The 23676-nt window shown below is 38.7% G+C and overlaps 1 protein-coding gene across 1 annotated transcript in view; it reads left to right on the top strand.

Moving 5' to 3' along the window:
* Positions 1 to 21501, top strand: part of LOC133547385 (zinc finger protein 568-like) — a 30401-nt gene extending 8900 nt beyond the window's left edge. Inside the window, exon 3 of the mRNA XM_061893062.1 lies at positions 18573 to 21501. Coding sequence (XP_061749046.1) covers positions 18573 to 19426 — 854 coding nt within the window. The 3' untranslated portion in view covers positions 19427 to 21501. The remainder of the gene's footprint in view (positions 1 to 18572) is intronic.
* Positions 21502 to 23676: the final 2175 nt, after the last annotated feature.

The raw sequence follows: 23676 nt of genomic DNA, 5'->3' as shown, positions 1-23676 counted from the left end.
CTCATAGTAAGCACCTCAAACGATTTATATTTATTATTTATGTTAGGACTAAGGTTAAAGTTTTCGTTGTATATTAGTGCGACCCCCCCCCCACAATATGCGCATGTGTAAAGTTAGGAGGACATGCCTCGTTTAGCGCAAAAAAGGCATTTGGTTTAAGCCAGGTTTCGCTGAGACCGATGACGTTAAGATTGTTGTCTCTGATGATATCATTAACTAACAACGTTTTAGGAGACAATGATCTTATATTTAAAAAACCTATATTATAGGTAGTGGGCTGTTTTAGGGAATTTTTGATCAAATTATCCGTAGTAGCAATATTAATAATGTTGTGTTTATTATGCCCAGTGCATTTAGTATAATTACGACCATATCTAGGAATTGATACGACGGGAATTTTCCGATTGTTTGTTTGTTGCTTTGATGAACTGCACGCATCATAGTTAGCCACCTCAGTAAAACACATGTCCAACTCTGAAACACTCAAAGCAGAAAAAACTTGTTCTAATTCAACTGACTCCTTACCCAGACCAGTAGTCTCGCATCTTCCATTTAAATCCTGCTTCAGGATGGAGGGAAGTGGTGTTCTGTGGGGATTAGCCTTCTGCTTTGTTTTTAGCCCCGCTCGGCATCCGCGTTTCCGATCACACCGCTGGCGTCTGCTCCGTTGACGGCCTCCGCTGCTACTATACTCCCCTGCTTCACAGGCCGCTGGATGTAGCCGCCGAAGTATTCCCATGCTAGCTAGCAGGTTTAGCAAGCACGCGTCTATCAGTCCAAAATGGCCCGATCTGTCCACATCCAGAAGTGTCTGGCGGTCGTAAGTGACCACGGAGTGACCACGATGTGAGCCAGCCATGAAGTTTGCAGAATTGTCCGGTATTTTTTTATTTATTATGACATTTCTGGAAATAAATCAGGAACACCATCCAGGTAGGTATTCTCGTCGTCAGATTCATCTTCTCTGTCGTCCGCCAGAAAGTGCATCTGAACAGCTTTATTGTCTGCTGGGCTAATCGCTGTGGTAATCAAGACGGTTAAGCAGAGAACACAAGACAGGAAATATAACAACATCCACACAACGTCAGTCTTGTTGAACACGGCCATAGATACTAAATATCAAAGACTTGTATTTGCCAAACACGTCCAACCACCCCTCCCACATAGATGTATCTATGCCAGAGTACTTTTTAATCTTACCGTTAAGGGTGTGCAGGCCTTCCAGTGCTTTGGTCAGGCTACTTTCTGCATCAGTGTAGTTTGGTATGAACGTGCAAAACTGTTCACCAAATATTGTGCACACGCCCCCTTTTTCCACTAACAACATGTCTAGTGTTATACGGTTTTGAAAAGCCATAAGGAAGGTGGCGACGAGTTGATCAGCGACGGCTTCAAGTCGGCCTGTGTAATTTTCTAATCCCTCTACGTTCTAGTGGACGTAGTTTATTCTATCAACATTCTTGTTAATCGTACACCACCAGTAGACGGAGGATTCAAATCCACCTACAACTTAATTTACCAATTTATAGTCGTCAGATACACTTCTTTGGACACCCATTGGATCGATCAAGTTAGATCTAAAACACTTTGCCAGTTTACATCATGTCTAGTTATTTTCCAATGTCCAGGTATCAAAACTGTTCAGATATGTTAACAATCCTTGTACAAATATTCATACATGTACTATGTGTAAGCAGTTATCTTATGATAAGTTTCCTAACTGTTGTACATGTCAATGCAGGTATAATTAGCTTTTTTTTAATTTTATTTTATTATTTTACATATTTATCAAATATTAGTTTCTGTTTTGTCTCTTTAGCTACAGGTAAATTTTGTTTTGCTCATTACTTCAATCAAACCTTTTTTGACTCATCTTGACTAATTGTCTGGGCTTTTACATACAACACAATCAATTTGTGTAGCTTTTCCTACTTGCTCTGCCATAAGGAACAAATTAATTGCCAAAACAGGAACCAATTATTATCAAACTTTGACACAACTGTGACAGTGTAATTTGTAGTGTGCTAGTTAACATGTCCCTTTAATAAGACAAATACAATCCCAAATACTTTTTTTCCCACTACATGACCTTTTTACAATGTGCTAAGTGTAGTCAGCTTGGTCTTTCCACTATCTTTACTGCTGTCTTAGTTGTTTACAACCTCTCTCCCCCCTTGGAGAATGCCAATGTTTCCTTTTCATTGATTTTTCAAAATTTTGGTAGCTGACAAGGTCTTCCAAATATTATTTCAAAGGGTCTTAGTCCTGTTGTACTTGTAAGGTTCATATACTGTACATTTTTACTAACTCTTGCATAATGCTTTTGCTACTGTTAGCACATCTGCTTTTCCTTTAGGAAATATTTCTACCCACTTTGAAAATGCATCTACTATGACCAGACAATAATGTTTTCCTTCACTTTCATTTAGTTCAATAAAATCCATGCATAGATGTTGTATACATTTTTTTTATTTTTTGTATGAATTAAACTATAGGAAGTATGGTACTTCTAGTCATGTCCCTCCTGTTGAGCCATAAGTTCACCTATGGCTCACAACTGCTACCCACTTCTACTGATTGTTTGGTACGATTAGTGTATTGTCTGGACATACATAGATGTATTCTTTGTACAACGTGACTCTTTTTTTTTTTATTCATTTATCTTTTTCTTTTGGAGTACTTTGTTGTTGCATATATTTTAGTATATCATTATTCATGTCACTAATTTGTAATTGTAAATGTGTATTTCTTTTTCCTGTTCCTTGTTTTGCTGCTGTCAGCAAACACACCTCCCAGTGACACTGCGTCTGCTCCTTTGGTGTGTGCTGCACATTTGCATATTGCTATTTTAGCTGGTAGCTGTACTGCTTTTACTCATTTTTTTCCAATAATTCTCCATGTTTTACAGGTTTTCCTGTTGACGTTCCTATATTCTTCCAGTGTTATGCAAATGTGTGCACTGTTGAAAATGTGTATTGGCTATCTGTGTATATTGTGACCTTTAGATCTTTCATTACTTTACATGCTTCTATTAGTGTTACTAATTCTGCATCTTGCATTGAGTAATTTGATGGTCATTTGATAGCTTTCACAATTTTTGTTGCTGTAACAACCATACATCCTATTATATTTTTATTTCACAGAATGCTGCTTCAGCTTCTGAATTCCACTGTACAGATTTTTTTTTACATTTTTTTACATTAATTTTTTTAATGGAGCTACTATTTCAGCATAATTTGGTATCTAATTAGTTGATCCTAAAAATTACTTAATTTGCTTCTTTGTTTGATGTTTTTCTACTTTCCACAATAGTGCGTCCATCTTTGTTTAGACAATGTCCGACATACTTTACTTCTGTTTTGCATAATTGGACTTTTATTTTCCTTACTTTGTATCCTTCACTATGTAGATGATTTAATAACGCCAATGTTATTTTTCTCCTAATTCAGATTTTATACATATTACTTCATGTAATTTTTTTAAGTAACATTTTAAACTCACTTAACCGTCTATATGCCACTTAATCTATACTTTTGCCCTCAGAATCTACATTCTTCCCATTGTTTATATTTCTTATTTCTTATTCTTATTTGCAATTATTATTCAACAATATTCTAAGCAAATAGTTGTCTATTGCTAACTGATAGTTGTTTTGATTGTCATGTCTCCTTATTTATTGTATTTTATGTTCATTTTTTATCTTAACTCAACACCTAGATGTATGGTTTACTGCAAATGTCTAAAACATAATTTAACCTAAGAATGTTATACTACACTTCAAAGTTAAATCTACTTTAAACTTACATGTGTTACATTCTTTTTCACACCTCCCCAGTGCACCACGCACGCACACACACACACACACACACACACACACACACACACACACACACACACACACACAGAAAGTTGTGTTTGAGTGTGTGCTTGCACTCCTAAGGGCAAGGGTCAGCACCACTTGAAAAGTGTTTCTCTTTTTTTTTCTTCTTTCCTCAGCGAATAAACGCATATCCCACTTTATCATGCTATACATATGAACACGTATTATAGTTATTAATCTAGGTTTGTATTTGTTCCATTATTTTAAAAATATACATATATATATATTTGCATATATAACAGCGCTATTTCTATACACAAACATACATGTATCTCTTCAGTCTACAATTTATTCATATCTTATTTCAATACCCCCACATTATCTCTGTCGTACGCATTAGTTTATTCCATTTTGAATTAATTCTTATGATTTCTTCTCATTTCTTCATCTATTTTTAGTTTTATCTCACTCTAGCACTATGAAATGTTCTCCTATTTTAATTTTATTTTAAACTATTTTTATTTTTATTTGAACCTCGGGGTTTTTACACTATTTGTACCTAGAAAGATACACACTTAAACACAAACTAACAAACAAACAAACAAGTTTGCAGCGATCTTACATGGCATACGCTGACAACATGACTAATTGGTGTCATCTTTTAACAGTCATGCTGAGTTACTTTGTTAATTTTTATATATTTTTTTTAATTTTTTCTCAGGACAGTTTCTTGCAAAATGTCCTTCTCTGCACAAACGCCAACACGCAGTAGGGGTGTAACTGCTGTTGTTGTTGCTGTCTTTTATTTTCTTTTTTACTACTTTTTCCGCATGGAGTGCATGGTTTATATATTCTTTGTTGAGACGCACTTTCAGTGCCGTCTCACCCGGGCCGGGAGCAGGAAAACAATTCGAGGAGGCAGGAGTTGAGTCAAGTAGAAGTATTTTATTGAACGCAGTCTGCAGAGAGCGGAGATCGTATAGTACACTTCAACAGTAGTACCAGGAAAACCCAAAGCGATCTGTCTGAGAGTTTGGTTTCCTGCTATGTTGGTTGTTGCTCAAGCATCTGTTTCCTGTATGTGCAGTGTTTGCTTGGTTTCCTGTTATGTTCGTTATTGTTCAAACATCTGTTTCCTGTAGGTGCAGTGTTTGGCACACTGAGCCAAATTGAGGTCAGGACGTTTCCTGTATATTTGGTACACTCTGAACTCTCAGACATGAGGCTTTGTACACTCATTATCTTCTAATGTGCCTTTTTTAACCATCTTATATCTACTTTTTCCTCTGTCTCTCTCTTCTGCCTGTTGAAGTGTCCTATCTCACCTTCCTGCAATATAACACCTTCTCACCCCCCTTACTGTCTCTCTCTCTCTCCCTTCTCTCTGGCCCTTTCATCTTTTTAAGATTGCCTTTTGTTTTTGCTTTTATGGCGCCTCTTAAGTTCTACTAATTTGGTTGTTTTTTATTGTCACATCAAATTTTTAATAATTTATCCATTTATTTAAACATTTGATTCCATCAGGATCCTGTTTTTCGATTAACTTCCAATCTTTACATTTTAGTTCATCTTTTGGACTATCCTTTGGTTTACTTGTCTCTTTTCCCATTTTGTAAATTTGGAGTAATCCGTCGTCCCCTTGAGAGCCGAATTTATAAGGACTACTTTTGTCTTTGTTGTAAAATAATGATTTAATTTATATAATCGTGGAGGTGTCTTGAATATTAAATCATCACAACTTTAATATGGAGTGATAGCCTAATGGCAATTACTTCCACTCACTCTCACATTCACACTTTTCAGTATATTGATCGGCGGAAATTTCAATTTTTCATTGTGGACTCCGATGCTCTCCAGATTATTGTTTTTCACGGAATAAATGTCAGTTTTCTGAAAAGAGCATTTCAGGTCTGGGTTTTGGACTCCGTCGCCCCTCAGGATATGGCTTACAGATTTTTCAATTCATTGTGGGCTCTGCCGCCCTCCAGTATGTTTGTTTATGGCTAAGGACGTTTCAGTTTTCGCGGTCCCGTTTACCTTCAGTATATTGGCCTCTTCAGTTTTTAGATTTTTAATTTTTAGCTTATTTCCAATGTTGAATTCCCGGAATTTTTATTATTATTATATATATTTTTTTATTATATATATATATATATATATATATATATATATATATATATATATATATATATACGTATATATATATATATGTATATATATGTATATATGTATATATATATGTATATATATGTATATATGTATATATATGTATATATATGTATATATGTATATATATGTATATATATGTATATATGTATATATATGTATATATGTATATATATGTATATATGTATATATATATGTATATGTATATATATGTATATATGTATATATATATATACATATATATATATATATATATATATATATATATATATATATATATATATATATATATATATATATGTATATGTATATGTATATGTAGGTGTGGGAAAAATCACAAGACTACTTCATCTCTACAGAACTGTTTCATGAGGGGTTCCCTCAATCATCAGGAGATTTTAATGGAAGCATTCACATACAATGGTTTATATAGAGCACAGAGTGGGTGGGTACAAGCAGGCGTAGGGTGTGGTGATTGGCTCATGTGTTACCTAGGAGGTGTTTCCGTCTGTGGCGGCATGTTGAAATGATTTCACTGCGCTTGTTGAGGGATGATAGATCTGGATGATATATAATAAACAGTTTCTCTTTTAAGCATAGGTTGCATCTTTTATTACCACTGTTGTAAGGTGTGCTGGATGCAAGAATTTGCCATGTTATTGAATATTCAACATTATTGTCTTTGAGGTTCCACATGTGTTTGCTGAGTTCTGTAGAATTCCGCAAAGTCTGGTTTCTAAACGAGGCGTTGTGATTATTCCATCTTGTTTTGAACGCTCCTTCGGTTAATCCTACGTACGTGTCGGATGTGTTAATGTCCTTGCGTATTACCTTTGCTTGGTAAACGACTGATGTCTGTAAGCGCCCTCCGTTGAGAGGGCAATCAGGTTTCTTGCGTCAGTTACATTCCTTATTGGTTTCAGAGTCGTTTAGTCTGGGGGTAGGCAGTCCTTTTGCAATTGCTTTGTTGTGGTTTGAAATGATTTGTTGTATGTTATTCATACAGCTGTAGCTCAATTTAATGTTGTTCTTGTTGAATATTTTTCTTAGGGTGTTGCCTTTGGGGAAGTGTTTGTCGATCAGAGTGAGGAACTTGCGGCCGATGTTGGTTGAGACGTTTTTACTGAATGGCGGATTGTACCAGATGATGTTGTTTTGTTTTCTGCTCTTTTTTGGTTGGTTTCCTGGAGTTGGTTCATAGGTGAGGGTGAAGTTGTATCCGCTTTCATCAAGTGCTTTCTGGTACGGGGGGGTTGCTTGGTCGAATTCAGCTTTGCTAGATGACAGCATCGATAGCCTTTTATTAATTCCGGTAGGTATTCTTTTCGTGGTGGTGGGTGGGTGGTTGCTGTCATGGTACACGTATTGGAGTGTTGTGTTGGGTTTCGTGAATGGTTGGTAGCTGTTATTTCTCAGGTTGAAAGTGACGTCGAGGAAGTTGACGGTTTGCTTGTTGGCTTCAATCGTGATCCGTAGGCCGTTTTCTTTGAAGATTTGGCATATGCGTTTCTTGGTGTTCTCGCTGCTCCTTGGCGAGGCACGGCACACTGCCAGTCCGTCATCACGGTAAATACCAAGGTTCAGGTTGAGGCTAGCAAGCTGGGAGAGGAGGAAACTCCCAACGAGTTCGCACGTTTCTGCTCCGTCAAAACTCCCCATAGTAACGTCAAATGTTGAATTGTTCTTTTTTTGCCATGGTGTACTGTTGTGGATGAGTATGGAGTTCTTTGCGTGGATGATGATGTTTCTTTCGTTGCCTGTGATTGAGTCGTAGTCCGAGGCGAAGTTTAGTGCTCGGGTCAGTAGGTCTTGCGGGATGGAAGGGTAAAATTCTTCGATGTCGAAGGAGATAAAGTTGTGTTGTTTTTTGTCTTGGATGTTGTTAAACCATTTGATTACTGCTGCTGTATTTCTCCATTGGTTGAGTGGTGTTTTGTCCTTGATTTTTGTGTTGATTCTGTCAAGGATTATTTTGCTGATTTTTCCTATTTCGGATTTAGTTGGGTTTATTAGTCGGCATGTTGGGTTATTTGCGAAGTTGGGTTTGTGGTCCTTCAATGTGATGAAGGCTTCTTTGTTGGCTGTGGCGTCCACCCTGTCCCCAATGTCCAGTTCGGTTGCGATCCGCTTGTTTTCCAGGTGGATGTTCTGTAAAGTGTTGGGTTGCGCTTTTTTGTATTATTTGGTGATGTTTTTGTCCATTAAAGAGTTATGTTCTGGTATGTCCATTCTGTAGAAGTTTGTGGTTTTATCGGCGGCTATGATGAGGTTGCTTACTTTCTTGATGTGCTCCGTGTCGTTTTTCAGCTTGGTGAGGAATGGGTTGCGGGCTGGCTTAAATTTGACTGATTGTATCATTTTGAGCATGTCGTTCTCAAAGTCCTTTAATTCCTTGACTGTGGGTGGGTTCTTGGTAGATTTGAATCCGTAAGTTTCCTTTTGCGTTCCTTTTGTTTCAGGGTGGAGGAAAAAGTGTGCTTTCCACCGCATCCTTCTTAGGAAGTGTTCCGTCTTTTCTATGAGTCTTTGCTTGTTGTCCTTCTGCGCGGGTATGGGAATGTTCTTCGTGGAGTAGTCGATGCTGAACTTTTCCATTTCGGATCGTCGTACAGTGCTCAACAAATGTCAATTTGGAGCGGAATATGTCTTGATTGGATTATCCAGAGAATAGTGCTCGATACCGTGGTAGAGCGCAATATGTAGGTGTGGGAAAAATCACAAGACTACTTCATCTCTACACCCTCACCTATGAACCCACTCCAGGAAACCAACCAAAAAAGAGCAGAAAACGAAACAACATCATCTGGTACAATCCGCCATTCAGTAAAAACGTCTCAACCAACATCGGCCGCAAGTTCCTCACTCTGATCGACAAACAGTTCCCCAAAGGCAACACCCTAAGAAAAAAATATTCAACAAGAACAACATTAAATTGAGCTACAGCTGTATGAATTACATACAACAAATCATTTCAAACCACAACAAAGCAATTGCAAAAGGACTGCCTACCCCCAGACTAAACGACTCTGAAACCAATAAGGAATGTAACTGTCGCAAGAAACCTGATTGCCCTCTCAACGGAGGGTGCTTACAGACATCAGTCGTTTACCAAGCAAAGGTAATACGCAAGGACATTAACACATCCGACACGTACGTAGGATTAACCGAAGGAGCATTCAAAACAAGATGGAATAATCACAACGCCTCGTTTAGAAACCAGACTTTGCGGAATTCTACAGAACTCAGCAAACACATGTGGAATCTCAAAGACAATAATGTTGAATATTCAATAACATGGCAAATTCTTGCATCCAGCACACCTTACAACAGTGGTAATAAAAGATGCAACCTATGCTTAAAAGAGAAACTGTTTATTATATATCATCCAGATCTATCATCCCTCAACAAGCGCAGTGAAATCATTTCAACATGCCGCCACAGACGGAAACACCTCCTAGGTAACACATGAGCCAATCACCACACCCTACGCCTGCCTGTACCCACCCACTCTGTGCCCTATATAAACCATTGTATGTGAATGCTTCCATTAAAATCTCCTGATGATTGAGGGAACCCCTCATGAAACAGTTCTGTAGAGATGAAGTAGTCTTGTGATTTTTTTCCCACACCTACATATTGCGCTCTACCACGGTATCGAGCACTATTCTCTGGATAATCCAATCAAGACATATATATATATATATATATATATATATATATATATATATATATATATATATTTCCCATTGCGAGCTCCGTCACCCGTAGCATTAGCCTTTTTACCTGTTAGAGCCTAGGATTTACAGGGTTTGTATATGCGTCGAAACCCTTAGTTACACGGTCTTTCCATACGTCGTAACCCTTAGTTACCCGCTCTTTCTTTGTAATTTAAAACATACTCACTGAACTCTGCGTTCCTTCCTTTTGTCCTCGGTATTCCGTCAGTCGTCCAATTCCAGCCAAAATGAAGAAACGCAGTTCCTCAATCAGGATTTGGATGCCATGGTCTCTGGTTTCACTCACTCTTGCTGGAATCGTCAGACGTGTTGGAATCCGCCTCGAAGGACCAAGAAGATGTCCGGTTCAAACACTGTTGACATCTATTAAATGAGACAAAAAACAAGTAATCAAACAGAGACAGAGTTAAATTTGGACTCAAGCTTGAGAAGAGACACAGCCTGGTCCTGTCTTTACCATTCCTGCACCATACTCTGTCCCCAGACCGTTCTCCTCGTTCTTTATTTGATTTTCACCCCCCTTCTTCCCACAGCTGCTTCCTCATGGAAGAGCGTCGTGATCAGCTTTGCCTTCGGTTCCGAACACTTCAAAGAAAGTCCCATAAAATTGTTCAAAGAGGGCCCATAAAATAGATCAAAGAAAGAGTTTGTAAAAATACTTAAAAGAGTTCCTGTGGAAGTTGGGCAGACTCTGCCATCTGACCGTCTGGAAGTCCAGTGAACTTTTACAAGCATTCTTCTTAAAAGGCTCCAAATAATTGTGTAAATTATTTGATAAATTACACAATTTTTCTGACAATTATCTTCTGTGTTCTCTCCTGAACAAAACACTGTTGTATCATCCACAAATAATACTAACTTGAAATGTTTTGTAACTTTACAAATGTCATTTATATAAAGATTGAACAATTTTGGTCCGAGTATTGATCCCTGAAGTACACCACAGGATATATTTAGTGTTGTAGAAGTGTGTTCACCTAGCTTTACGTATTGTTTCCTGTTGGTTAAATTACTTCTAATCCAGTTAAGGACCACCCATCTCATGCCATATCATTCTAAGTTTTTTGATTAAAATATTGTGATTCATTGTGTGAAATGCTTTAGTTAGATCCATAAACACTGCTGCTGCACATTTTATATTATCTATTGCATTGGTCATTTTTTCTGTCATTTCAATTAAAGCCATCAAAGTTGAAGTATTAGCTCTCATCGAGTATTCTATGTTTATTTATGAACTCTCTAATCTGTTATTGAACAGTTTTTCAATGATTGTAGAATAATGTGGAAGTTAAGAAACGGGTCTACAATTTGTAAATTGGTGTTTGTCTCCATCTTTATAAATTGGTAAAACTATAGCTATTTTCATTTTGTTTGGGAATGTACCTGTTTGAGATGATAGGTTACTGATATACATTAAGGGTCCTGAGATCTCTTCAATTACCTTTTTTATCTTTTATATATCAATTCCATTACTATCAGTTGAAGTCTTAGATTTGCATTTCTTCACGACTATAACTATTTCCTCATGTGTCACATTACTGAGGAACATGGAGTTGGGATTTATTAATATAGTCCTCAGTTAAAACTGGGTCTGGAATCCTTTCTTCCAATTTTGGTCCAATATTTACAAAGGCTTTTAACTACCTCCTTTATGTTGTCATTATTTTTGTTTCCGTGTAAAAAGTATTGGGGGTAATCCCTCTTAGTGCCAAGACTCATATAAGCTTTGGCTTCAGCCTATTCCTTTTTCCGTCATTCTTTTTCTTTTTTCTGTGTGTGTAAATGTGAATGATTATTAATTATGCATATTATTTACTGTTAAACTGATCACACAAAATGGTTGATTATTTGATGGAAACAAACTTATTTTATTAAAAAAAACAGCACGTGGGACGCGGGTTGTCTTACGTCAGCACTGGAAGTGGTCAAATCAGCTGCTCACCTGGTGTGTTTTTTGGGGATGAATAGGGAAGTCCTTCCTTAGCTGCCGTCTTGTTTTATCATATATTGCTGCCTTTGCACCTGTCAACGTTCACTTTTGTATGCACGTTCAATCAATAAAAAATATTGACTTTGGAGCAATGTTCACAGACTCTATTTAGTGTTTGGCTCTCTATTAGAAGTAACAGGGCCTACCTCTTTAAGACCACTTTTTGTAGATATATAACAGTTTATATTTACAACATTAATATTAACATACTCTTAAAATGTGAAAGAAATGTAAGCTTTTAGTTAATTTGAATATATATATATATATATATATATTTAAATGTTTTGTTTGTAATTGGCTTTTAATCTTCATTATTTACTTGACGTTTTTGAAGTATTTCTCTTTATACATATTTATTTTGTACATTTTGGCCAAAGGAGGCACATTTCAATTCCTTACTTACACTTGTTATTACATACGTTGGCCAGAGGGGGAGCACTTCAGATATTTAGACTGACTTGTTATTTCATATGTTGACCAGAGGGGGATGAATAGGGATGTCCTTCTTTAGTCCTTCTTTATCTGCCGTCTTGTTTTATCATATATTCCTGTCTTTGCACATGTCAATGTACAATTTTTATGCACATTAAATCAACAAAAAATCCTGACTTTGGAGAAATGTTCACAGACTCTTGTATTTGCCTCTTTATTAGATGCAATGGTTTTCTCTATTGGGAGTATGATTTATGTCCTAATTTGTTCACCAGTCCTCATATGGAAACTACTTTTCCTTGTTGATATCTCAAGATGGGCACAAATACAAACCCTGTTTCCATTTGAGTTGGACCCATTTTCAATTGAATGCACTACAAAGACAAAATATTTGATGTTCAAACTCATAAACTTTATTTTTTTTGCAAATAATAATTAACTTATAATTTCAATGCTGCAACACGTGCCAAAGTAGTTGGGAAAGGATGGCATGTTCACCACTGTGTTACATCACATTTTCTTTTAACAACACTCAATAAACGTTTGGGAACTGAGGAAACTAATTGTTGAAGCTTTGAAAGTGGAATTATTTTTTATTCTTGTTTCATGTAGACCTTCAGTTGTTCAACAGTCCGGGGTCTCGCTGTCCTATTTTATGCGCCACACATTTTCCATGGGAGATAGGTCTGGACTGCAGACGGGCCAGGAAAATACCCGCACTCTTTTACTACGAAAACACGCTGTTGTAACACGTGCTGAATGTGGCTTGGCATTGTCTTGCTGAAATAAGCAGGGGCATCCATTAAAAAGACGGCGCTTGGATGGCAGCATATGTTGTTCCAAAACCTGTATGTACCTTTCAGCATTAATGGTGCCTTCACAGATGAGTAAGTTAACCATGCCTTGGGCATCCATCCATCCATTTTCTACAATCAATCAATCAATCAATGTTTACTTATATAGCCCTAAATCACTAGTGTCTCAAAGGGCTGCACAAGCCACTACGACATCCTCGGTAGGCCCACATAAGGGCAAGGAAAACTCACACCCAGTGGGACGTCGGTGACGATGATGACTATGAGAACCTTGGAGAGGAGGAAAGCAATGGATGTCGAGCGGGTCTAACATGATACTGTGAAAGTTCAATCCATAATGGATCCAACACAGTCGCAAGAGTCCAGTCCAAAGCGGATCCAACACAGCAGCGAGAGTCCCGTTCACAGCGGAGCCAGCAGGAAAACATCCCAAGCGGAGTCGGATCAGCAGCGCAGAGATGTCCCCAGCCGATACACAGGCGAGCAGTACATGGCCACCGGATCGGACCGGACCCCCTCCACAAGGGAGAGTGGGACATAGGAGAAAAAGAAAAGACGGCAGATCAACTGGTCTAAAAAGGGAGTCTATTTAAAGGCTAGAGTATACAAATGAGTTTTAAGGTGAGACTTAAATGCTTCTACTGAGGTGGCATCTCCAACTGTTACCGGGAGGGCATTCCAGAGTACTGGAGCCCGAAATGAAAACGCTCTATAGCCCGCAGACTTTTTTTGGGCTTTGGGAATCACTAATAAGCCGGAGTCCTTTGAACGCAGATTTCTTGCCGGGACATATGGTACAATACAATCGGCAAGATAGGATGGAGCTAGACCGTGTAGTATTTTATACGTAAGTAACACGTGCTGAATGTGGCTTGGCATTGTCTTGCTGAAATAAGCAGGGGCATCCATTAAAAAGACGGCGCTTGGATGGCAGCATATGTTGTTCCAAAACCTGTATGTACCTTTCAGCATTAATGGTGCCTTCACAGATGAGTAAGTTAACCATGCCTTGGGCATCCATCCATCCATTTTCTACAATCAATCAATCAATCAATGTTTACTTATATAGCCCTAAATCACTAGTGTCTCAAAGGGCTGCACAAGCCCTTTGGGAATCACTAATAAGCCGGAGTCCTTTGAACGCAGATTTCTTGCCGGGACATATGGTACAATACAATCGGCAAGATAGGATGGAGCTAGACCGTGTAGTATTTTATACGTAAGTAACACGTGCTGAATGTGGCTTGGCATTGTCTTGCTGAAATAAGCAGGGGCATCCATTAAAAAGACGGCGCTTGGATGGCAGCATATGTTGTTCCAAAACCTGTATGTACCTTTCAGCATTAATGGTGCCTTCACAGATGAGTAAGTTAACCATGCCTTGGGCATCCATCCATCCATTTTCTACAATCAATCAATCAATCAATGTTTACTTATATAGCCCTAAATCACTAGTGTCTCAAAGGGCTGCACAAGCCACTACGACATCCTCGGTAGGCCCACATAAGGGCAAGGAAAACTCACACCCAGTGGGACGTCGGTGACGATGATGACTATGAGAACCTTGGAGAGGAGGAAAGCAATGGATGTCGAGCGGGTCTAACATGATACTGTGAAAGTTCAATCCATAATGGATCCAACACAGTCGCAAGAGTCCAGTCCAAAGCGGATCCAACACAGCAGCGAGAGTCCCGTTCACAGCGGAGCCAGCAGGAAAACATCCCAAGCGGAGTCGGATCAGCAGCGCAGAGATGTCCCCAGCCGATACACAGGCGAGCAGTACATGGCCACCGGATCGGACCGGACCCCCTCCACAAGGGAGAGTGGGACATAGGAGAAAAAGAAAAGACGGCAGATCAACTGGTCTAAAAAGGGAGTCTATTTAAAGGCTAGAGTATACAAATGAGTTTTAAGGTGAGACTTAAATGCTTCTACTGAGGTGGCATCTCCAACTGTTACCGGGAGGGCATTCCAGAGTACTGGAGCCCGAAATGAAAACGCTCTATAGCCCGCAGACTTTTTTTGGGCTTTGGGAATCACTAATAAGCCGGAGTCCTTTGAACGCAGATTTCTTGCCGGGACATATGGTACAATACAATCGGCAAGATAGGATGGAGCTAGACCGTGTAGTATTTTATACGTAAGTAGTAAAACCTTAAAGTCACATCTTAAGTGCACAGGAAGCCAGTGCAGGTGAGCCACTATAGGTATATATGTATGTATATATGTATATAAAGGTATTTACAGTATAGGTATATATGTATGTATATATGTATTTAAAGGTATATACAGTATAGGTATATATGTATGTATATATGTATATAAAGGTATATACAGTACAGGCGTAATGTGATCAAACTTTCTTGTTCTTGTCAAAAGTCTAGCAGCCACATTTTGTACCAACTGTAATCTTTTAATGCTAGACATGGGGAGACCCGAAAATAGTACGTTACAGTAATCGAGACGAGACGTAACAAACACATGGATAATGATCTCAGCGTCTTTAGTGGACAGAATGGAGCGAATTTTAGCGATATTACGGAGATGAAAGAAGGCCGTTTTAGTAACGCTTTTAATGTGTGCCTCAAAGGAGAGAGTTGGGTCGAAAATAACACCCAGATTATTTACCGTGTCGCCTTATTTAATTGTTTGGTTGTCAAATGTTAGAGTTGTATCATTAAATAAAGGTCGGTGTCTAGCAGGACCGATAATCAGCATTTCCGTTTTTTTGGCGTTGAGTTGCAAAAAGTTAGCGGACATCCATTGTTTAATTTCATTAAGACACGCCTCCAGCTGACTACAATCCGGCGTGTTGGTCAGCTTTAGGGGCATGTAGAGTTGGGTGTCATCAGCAGAACAGTGAAAGCTAACACCGTATTTGCGTATGATGTCACCTAGCGGCAGCATGTAGATGCTGAAAAGTGCAGGGCCAAGGACCGAACCCTGGGGAACTCCACACGTTACCTTAACGTAGTCCGAGGTCACATTGTTATGGGAGACGCACTGCATCCTATCAGTAAGATAAGAGTTAAACCATGACAGGGCTAAGTCTGACATACCAATTCGTGTTTTGATACGTTCTAATAAAATATTATGATCGACGGTATCGAAAGCAGCGCTAAGATCGAGGAGCAGTAACATAGATGATTTATCAGAATCCATCATTAGGAATAGATCATTAGTAATTTTTGCGAGGGCTGTCTCCGTGGAGTGATTTGCCCTGAAACCGTATTGAAAGGTTTCACATAGATTGTTAGACGCTAAGTGTTCATTTAACTTCCCCGCAACAATTTTTTCGAGGATTTTTGAAATAAAGGGAAGGTGAGACACCGGTCGGTAGTTTACCATGAGGTCAGGATTGAGGTGAGGTCTTTTAAGAAGAGGATGAATAACCGCTTTTTTGAATGCTAGGGGAACAGTGCCCGAGGAAAGTGATAAGTTTATAATATTTAGCACTGATGGACCTAATAATACAAAGAGCTCCTTGATCAGTTTCCCAGGAAGTGGAAATGCACCCCCATACCATCACAGATGCTGGCTTTTGAACTTTGCGTCGATAACAGTCTGGATGGTTCACTTCCCCTTTGGTCCGGATGACACAGTGTCAAATATTTCGTAAAACAATTTGAAATGTGGACTCGTCAGACCACAGAACACTTTTCCTATTTGCATCAGTCCATCTTAGATGATCTCGGGCCCAGAGAAGCCGGCGGCGTTTCTGGATGTTGTTGATAAATGGCTTCCGCTTTGCATAGTATAGCTTTAAGTTGCACTTACAGATGTACCGACCAACTGTATTTAGTGACAGTGGTTTTCTGAAGTGTTCCTGAGCCCATGTGGTGATTTCATTTAGAGATTCGTGATCGAAAGTCACGGTCATTCAATGTTGGTTTCCGGCCATGCCGCTTACGTGGAGTGATTTATTCAGATTCTCTGAACCTTTTGATGATATTATGGAGCACAGATGTTGAAATCCCTAAATGTCCTGCAATGTCACTTTGAGAAAGGTTGTTCTTAAACTGTTTGACTATTTGCTCACGCAGTTGTGGACAAAGGGGTGTACCTCGCCCCATCCTTTCTTGTGAAAGACTGAGCATTTTTTGGGAAGCTGTTTTTATACCCAATCATGGCACCCACCTGTTCCCAATTAGCCTGCACACCTGTGGGATGTTCCAAATAAGTGTTTGATGAGCATTCCTCAACTTTATCAGTATTTATTGCCACCTTTCCCAACTTCTTGGTCACGTGTTGCTGGCATCAAATTCTAAATTTAATGATTTGCAAAAAAAAAATGTTTATGAGTTTGAACATCAAATGTGTTGTCTTTGTAGCATATTCAACTGAATATGGCTTGAAAAGGATTTGCAAATCATTGTATTCTGTTTATATTTACATCTAACACAATTTCCCAACTCATATGGAAACAGGGTTTGTACAAAACACACAGACACACACACACATACACACACACACACACCCACACACACACACACACATATACTGTACATTATTGTATGTGTGACCTTCTTGAGACCTCTGAAAAATGCCTGCCTCTTTAGGTTCACCCTTTTTAGATATATCAAGATTTATATTTACAACATTAATAAAATATACATACTATTCCAATATAAGAAAATAAGCTTTTTGTAAATTTCTTTTGGATTCTGTTTTTTAACTGGTTTTTATTCTACATTATGTGGGCTCTACCGAGGATGTCGTTGTGGTTTGTGCTGTGGTTTGTGCAGCCCTTTGAGACACTAGTGTTTTAGGGCTATATAAATAATCATTGATTGATACATTATTTATTTGATGTTATTACGATCTCTCTCTCTCTCTCTCTCTCTCTCTCTCTCTCTCTCGCTCTCTCTGTCTCTCTCTTTCTCTGTGTGTGTGTAAACATATTTTTTTTAATAATTTTGGCCAAAAGGGGCACATTTCAATGTATTACATAAACTTGTTATTTCATACGTTGCTCAGAAGGGGAACACATTCAAAACTGACACACAGTCAATTTGAAAAATTCCTCCTTTTTGGGACCACCCTCATTTTGATAGATTTCACCACCAGGGGTGCAAATGAGACATTCTCTATTCGACGCAATGGTTTTCCGTATAGGGACCATGATGTATGTCCTAACTTGTTCACACCTGCTCATACGGAAGCTACTTTTCCTTGATGGTGTCTCAAGAATGGTAGAAATAAAATAAATGAATAAATACATACAGTGGATTGCGGGGACCCCTTGAGGTAGTTGTAAGGTATCCCCAGCTGAATGACAGGTAGTTAACAGCAATGGAACCTCACTGGGTCCATTTGTACACTCTCAGTTACATTAACTTTGATATTATACATGTGGGCCAATAGATAGAAATGCTGTTAAATGTAGCTTTGATGTGGCAAGCTACTTTTGCAGTGTAGCGTGTAGTGTAGCTTGCTACAATTCTCTGAGGATAGTTTAGCTACATTTAATGGAGAGTAACTTGTAGCTTAGCTTACTACATATTCCAGGTCGCTTGCCCATCACTGTCTGTTTGGCCTAACTCACATGTGAATAGTTTGAATACTGCAAACTTCAATACAGTAACACCTCATTTGTGTTTTATGTTCTGCAGACGTCCAGCAGGTGTCAGCAGAGAGTCATGAAGAGATTCCCTCCAAGCAGCAGGAGTGGAGCTCCAGTGTGGGACAGAAGGAGCTACAGGCCCCCTCCCACATTAAAGAAGAAGAGGAAGAACTGTGGAAGCAGCTTCAAAGGTTGGTGGAGGCTAATGATGAAGATGAAGCTCAGTCCTTACAGCTTCATCACAGTCAAAGTGAGGAGAACAGAGGGGCGGAGCTTGTAAGTCAACACATCACAGAAGCTGATGGAGAGCATTGTGAACATATAAAGTCAGAACCAGACAGCATCTTTGCTCCACTGCCAGACATGGACCACATCATGTCACAGTCTTCTGATCACAGTGACCACATTCAAGAACCTTTGGAGAGTAAAAATGACTCTAAAGGTGATACGAGACATCACACTAACAACAAAGACTCTGACTGCTCTGAATGTGAGGAATCATTTAGACTGAAGAGTGATTTTACAGTACACATGAGAATACATACTGGAGAGAAACCTTTTACTTGCTCTGTTTGTAAGAAAAGTTTCTCCACAAAGCAACACATGACCACACACATGAGAACACACACGGGAGAGAAACCTTTTACTTGCTCTGTTTGTAAGAAGAGTTTCTCCGTTAAGCCTGCCATGACCAGACACATGAGAACACACACTGGAGAGAAACCTTTTACTTGCTCTGTTTGTCAGAAGAGTTTCTCCACAAAGTCTAACATGTCCTCACACATGAGAACACACACTGGAGAGAAACCATTTAGTTGCACTGTGTGTGATAAGATGTTCTGGCATAAGTATCAGGTCAGTAAACACAAGTGTGTAACAGTCATGGAAGCTGCAGGGATTTAAAAACACTTAGTGATTGTCTTAAATGTACTTTGAAAACACAGCATGTTTAATATGAATGTATATTTGATGTTGTATGTAGTGCCTCTCATCTTCTATTGTTAAATTCAAGGCCTACTGAAAGCCACTACTAGCGACCACGCAGTCTGATAGTTTATATATCAATGATGAAATATTAACATTGCAACACATGCCAATACGACCTTTTTAGTTTACTAAATTGCAATTTTAAAGGAGAACATTATCACCAGACATATGTAAGAGTCAATATATACCTTGATGTTGCAGAAAAAAGACCATATGTTTTTTTTAACGGATTTCCGAACTCTAAAAGGGTGAATTGGCGATTTAAACGCCTTTCAATTGTTCGCTGTCGGAGCAATGACCTTTCACCTGTGACGTTACAACGGGAAGCAATCCACCATTTTCTCAAACACATTACACACACAAGTCAAATCAGCTCTGTTATTTTTTGTTTTTACCACTGTTTTCCGTCCCTTGGAGACATCATGCCTCGTCGGTGTGTTGTCGGAGGGTGTAACAACACGATTAGGGACGGATTCAAGGTGACTTACGTGGCGTGTGCATCGATTAGCATGGCATGCTAATCGATGCTAACATGCTATTTAGGCTAGCTGTATGTACATATTGCATCGTTATGCCTCATTTGTAGCTATATTTGCATCCAGCCTTTCCCTCCACCCACATTTAATGCCAAACAAACACATACCAATTGACGGATTCAAGTACACCAGTGGTCAAAAGATGCAAAAGTCCCTTGTTTGTTCTGCACATTTTACCAACGACAGCTATGCTACGACAGATGGCACAGAGATGTGTGGATATCCTCCGACACTCAAAGCAGATGCATTTCCAACGATAAAGTCAACGAAATCACAAAGGTGAGTTTTGTTGATGTTATTGACTTATGTGCTAATCAGACATATTTGGTCACGGCATGACTGCCAGCTAATCGATGTTAACATGCTATTTAGGCTAGCTGTATGTACATTTGTAGCTATATTTGCCTCCAGCCTTTCCCTCCACCCACATATAATGCCAAACAAACATTTACCAATCGATGGATTTAAGTTGCTCCAGTGGTCAAAAGATGCAATCGTTGGTTAGAAGGCGATCGCCGAATAGCTTCAATAGCTATTCGCTCAATAGCTTCAGTTTCTTCTTCAATTTCGCTTTCGCTATCTGCCTCCATACTCCAACCATCCGTTTCAATACATTCGTAATCTGTTGAATCTGCTGAAATCCACGTCTGAATCCGTGCTAATGTCGCTATATCTTGCTGTTCTATCCGCCATGTTTGTTTGTATTGGCGTCACTATGTGACGTCACAGGAAAATGGACGGTGGATTTACAGATAGCGAAAATCAGGCACTTAAAGCCTTTTTTCGGGATAATCCATGATGGATAACATTTTGAAAAAAACTTCAAAAAATAAAATAAACCACTGGGAACTGATTTTTATTGGTTTTAACCCTTCTGAAATTGTGATAATGTTACCCTTTAAATTTCTCTCGAGTTACTTGTTAAAAACGTCGCGGAATGATGACGCATACGCGTGACATCACCTGTTGGAGGGGACATATTAGCGTAGCACCAAACACAGCTAAAAGTCGTCTCTTTTCATCGCGCAATTACAAAGTATTTTGGACATCTGTGTTGCTGAATCTTTTGCAATTTGTTCATTTAATAATGGAGATTATAAAGAAGAATGCTGTTGGTGGAAAGCGGTGGATTGCAGCTGTCTTTAGCACCGAGACACAGCCGGTGTTTCTTTGTTTGTTTTTAACACAGAGCGGTCAAGCGAACATGTTTTTGGATGGGGAAATTGTGATATATATTTTACCGGAGAAATCGTTGGATTATTCGTCGCCCTGCAGCAGCTGTGAGCTTGGCTCCTCGGCTTCTCTCTGAGACACTGTGTGTTCACCACAGCCATCCGACCTCGAGGTATGTTTTTACAATCTCACTAAAACACTATTAAAACAATAAGCAGATAAGGGATCTTCCACAATTATCCTAGTAAATGTGTCTAATTACATCTGAAACGCTCACACTGCCGTCTCCCGGAGCCGTCGCGTTTTTTTTTTTTTTTCTTCTAGTCCTTTACTATCAATATCCTAATTCACAAATCTTTCATCCTCGCTCAAATTAATGGGGAAATTGTCGCTTTCTCGGTCCGAATTGTTGTTACTGCTGGTGGCTCCCATTAAAAACAATGTGAATATGCGTGGAGTCCTGCAACTCGTGACGTCACGCGCACATACTTCCAGTAAAGGCAGGGTTTTTTATTAGCGACCAAAAGTTGCCTACTTTATCGTGGATGTTCTCTACTAAATCCTTTCAGCAAAAATATGGCAATATCGCGAAATGATCAATTATGACACATAAAATGCACCTGCTATTCCCGTTTAAATTAGAAAATCTAATTTCAGTAGGCTTCTAAAGTTAAAGTACCAATGATTGTCACACACACACTAGGTGTGGCGAAATTATTCTCTTCATTTGACCAATCACCCTTGATCACCCCCTGGGAGCTGAGGGGAGCAGTGGGCAGCAGCGGTGCCGCGCCTGGGAATCATTTTTTGGTGATTTAACCCCCAATTCCAACCCTTAATGCTGAGTCTTTGGTATGACTTGGCCGGGATTTGAACTCACGACCTACTCATCTCAGGACGGACACTCTAACCACTAAGTCACTGAGTAGGTTATATGTTGTCCTGTAGTTACTTTTTAAGTTGTGTGCATGTATTAAACATTATATATGTAGCGACATTTTATTATTTTCATTTGTTTTTTTCCACACATTTTTTCCATTGCATTTTATTAATGTTATTATCCAATTAAAAGTATGAATGAATCAAAACGTGGACTCTGGTAGATGAGCAGCATTGTTACATCATGGATGTTAACTACTGCAAAACATCAACAAAGAAGAAAAAGGCTGAAGTTAGCAACACATCACTGAACTTTAGAGCCATCGTGAGTGGAGTTGCTTGTTTTTATTGTTGCATTTGTACTTATTTCACCTCACATCTTCACTTTTAATCCTAAAGTCTTCTTAAAATACATTGTTGTAGGCTTCTAATATTGATGTTTACTATGTGTGTGTAGTCTGTGGAAAGTGTTGTTGTCCCTTGTGGATCCATTTGTTCACTTGAACGGATACATCATCATCATTATCATTATCAAAATACAGATTTAAGTACTGTATTAGAGTGCCTCTTGTAGTACTCCAACTCGCCACACTGAGAAGTGGGGGCAATCCTGAGCTAGCAGATGCATGTTGCTATCATGTTTTATCAGCGAGGAAGACAGCATTTGTGTTTACTTTTTTGTCGGATCCAGGTTGTATTGCTCTGCTGAATAAATGAATCACTATGGCTGCCAATATGTAGGATTTTATATACACACATATATATATATATATATATATATATATATATATATATATATATATATATATATATATATATATAAAATCCTACATATATATATATGTTTAAAGGCCTACTGAAATGAGATTTTCTTATTTAAACGATGTGTCATACTTGATCATTTCGCGATATTGCCATATTTTTGCTGAAAGGATTTAGTAGAGAACATCCACGATAAAGTTCGCAACTTTTGGTGCTGATAAAAAAGCCCTGCCTTTACCGGAAGTCGCAGACGATGACGTCACATGTTGATGGCTCCTCACATCTTCACATTGATTTTAATGGGAGCCTCCAACAAAAACAGCTATTCGGACAGAGAAAACAACAATTTCCCCATTAATTTGAGCGAGGATGAAAGATTCGTGTTTGAGGATATTGATAGCTAAGGACAAGAAAAAAAATAACAAGTAAAAAAAAAAAACGCGATTGCATTGGGACGGATTCAGATGTTTTTAAACACATTTACTTGGATAATTCTGGGAAATCCCTTATCTTTCTATTGTGTTGCTAGTGTCTTAGTGAGTTTAACAGTACCTGATAATCGGAGGTGTGTGTTCACGGGTAGAGGTGGGTAGAGGAGCCAGAAATTGTACTCAAGTAAGAGTACTGTTACTTTAGAGATTTATTACTCAAGTAAAAGTAAGGAGTAGTCACCCAAATATTTACTTGAGTAAAAGTAAAAAGTATGTTGTGAAAAAACTACTCAAGTACTGAGTAACTGATGAGTAACCTGTTTATTTAATGATGACGGCAACAAGTAATGCACAAAAACATAAAAATAGCAATGAGCAAATTCAG

This window comes from Nerophis ophidion, unplaced genomic scaffold (assembly GCF_033978795.1).
Source record: "Nerophis ophidion isolate RoL-2023_Sa unplaced genomic scaffold, RoL_Noph_v1.0 HiC_scaffold_93, whole genome shotgun sequence".
Classification (NCBI taxonomy): domain Eukaryota; kingdom Metazoa; phylum Chordata; class Actinopteri; order Syngnathiformes; family Syngnathidae; genus Nerophis; species Nerophis ophidion.
The sequence above is the reverse complement of the archived record's forward strand: the minus strand, read 5'-3'. Positions and strand labels throughout refer to the sequence as shown.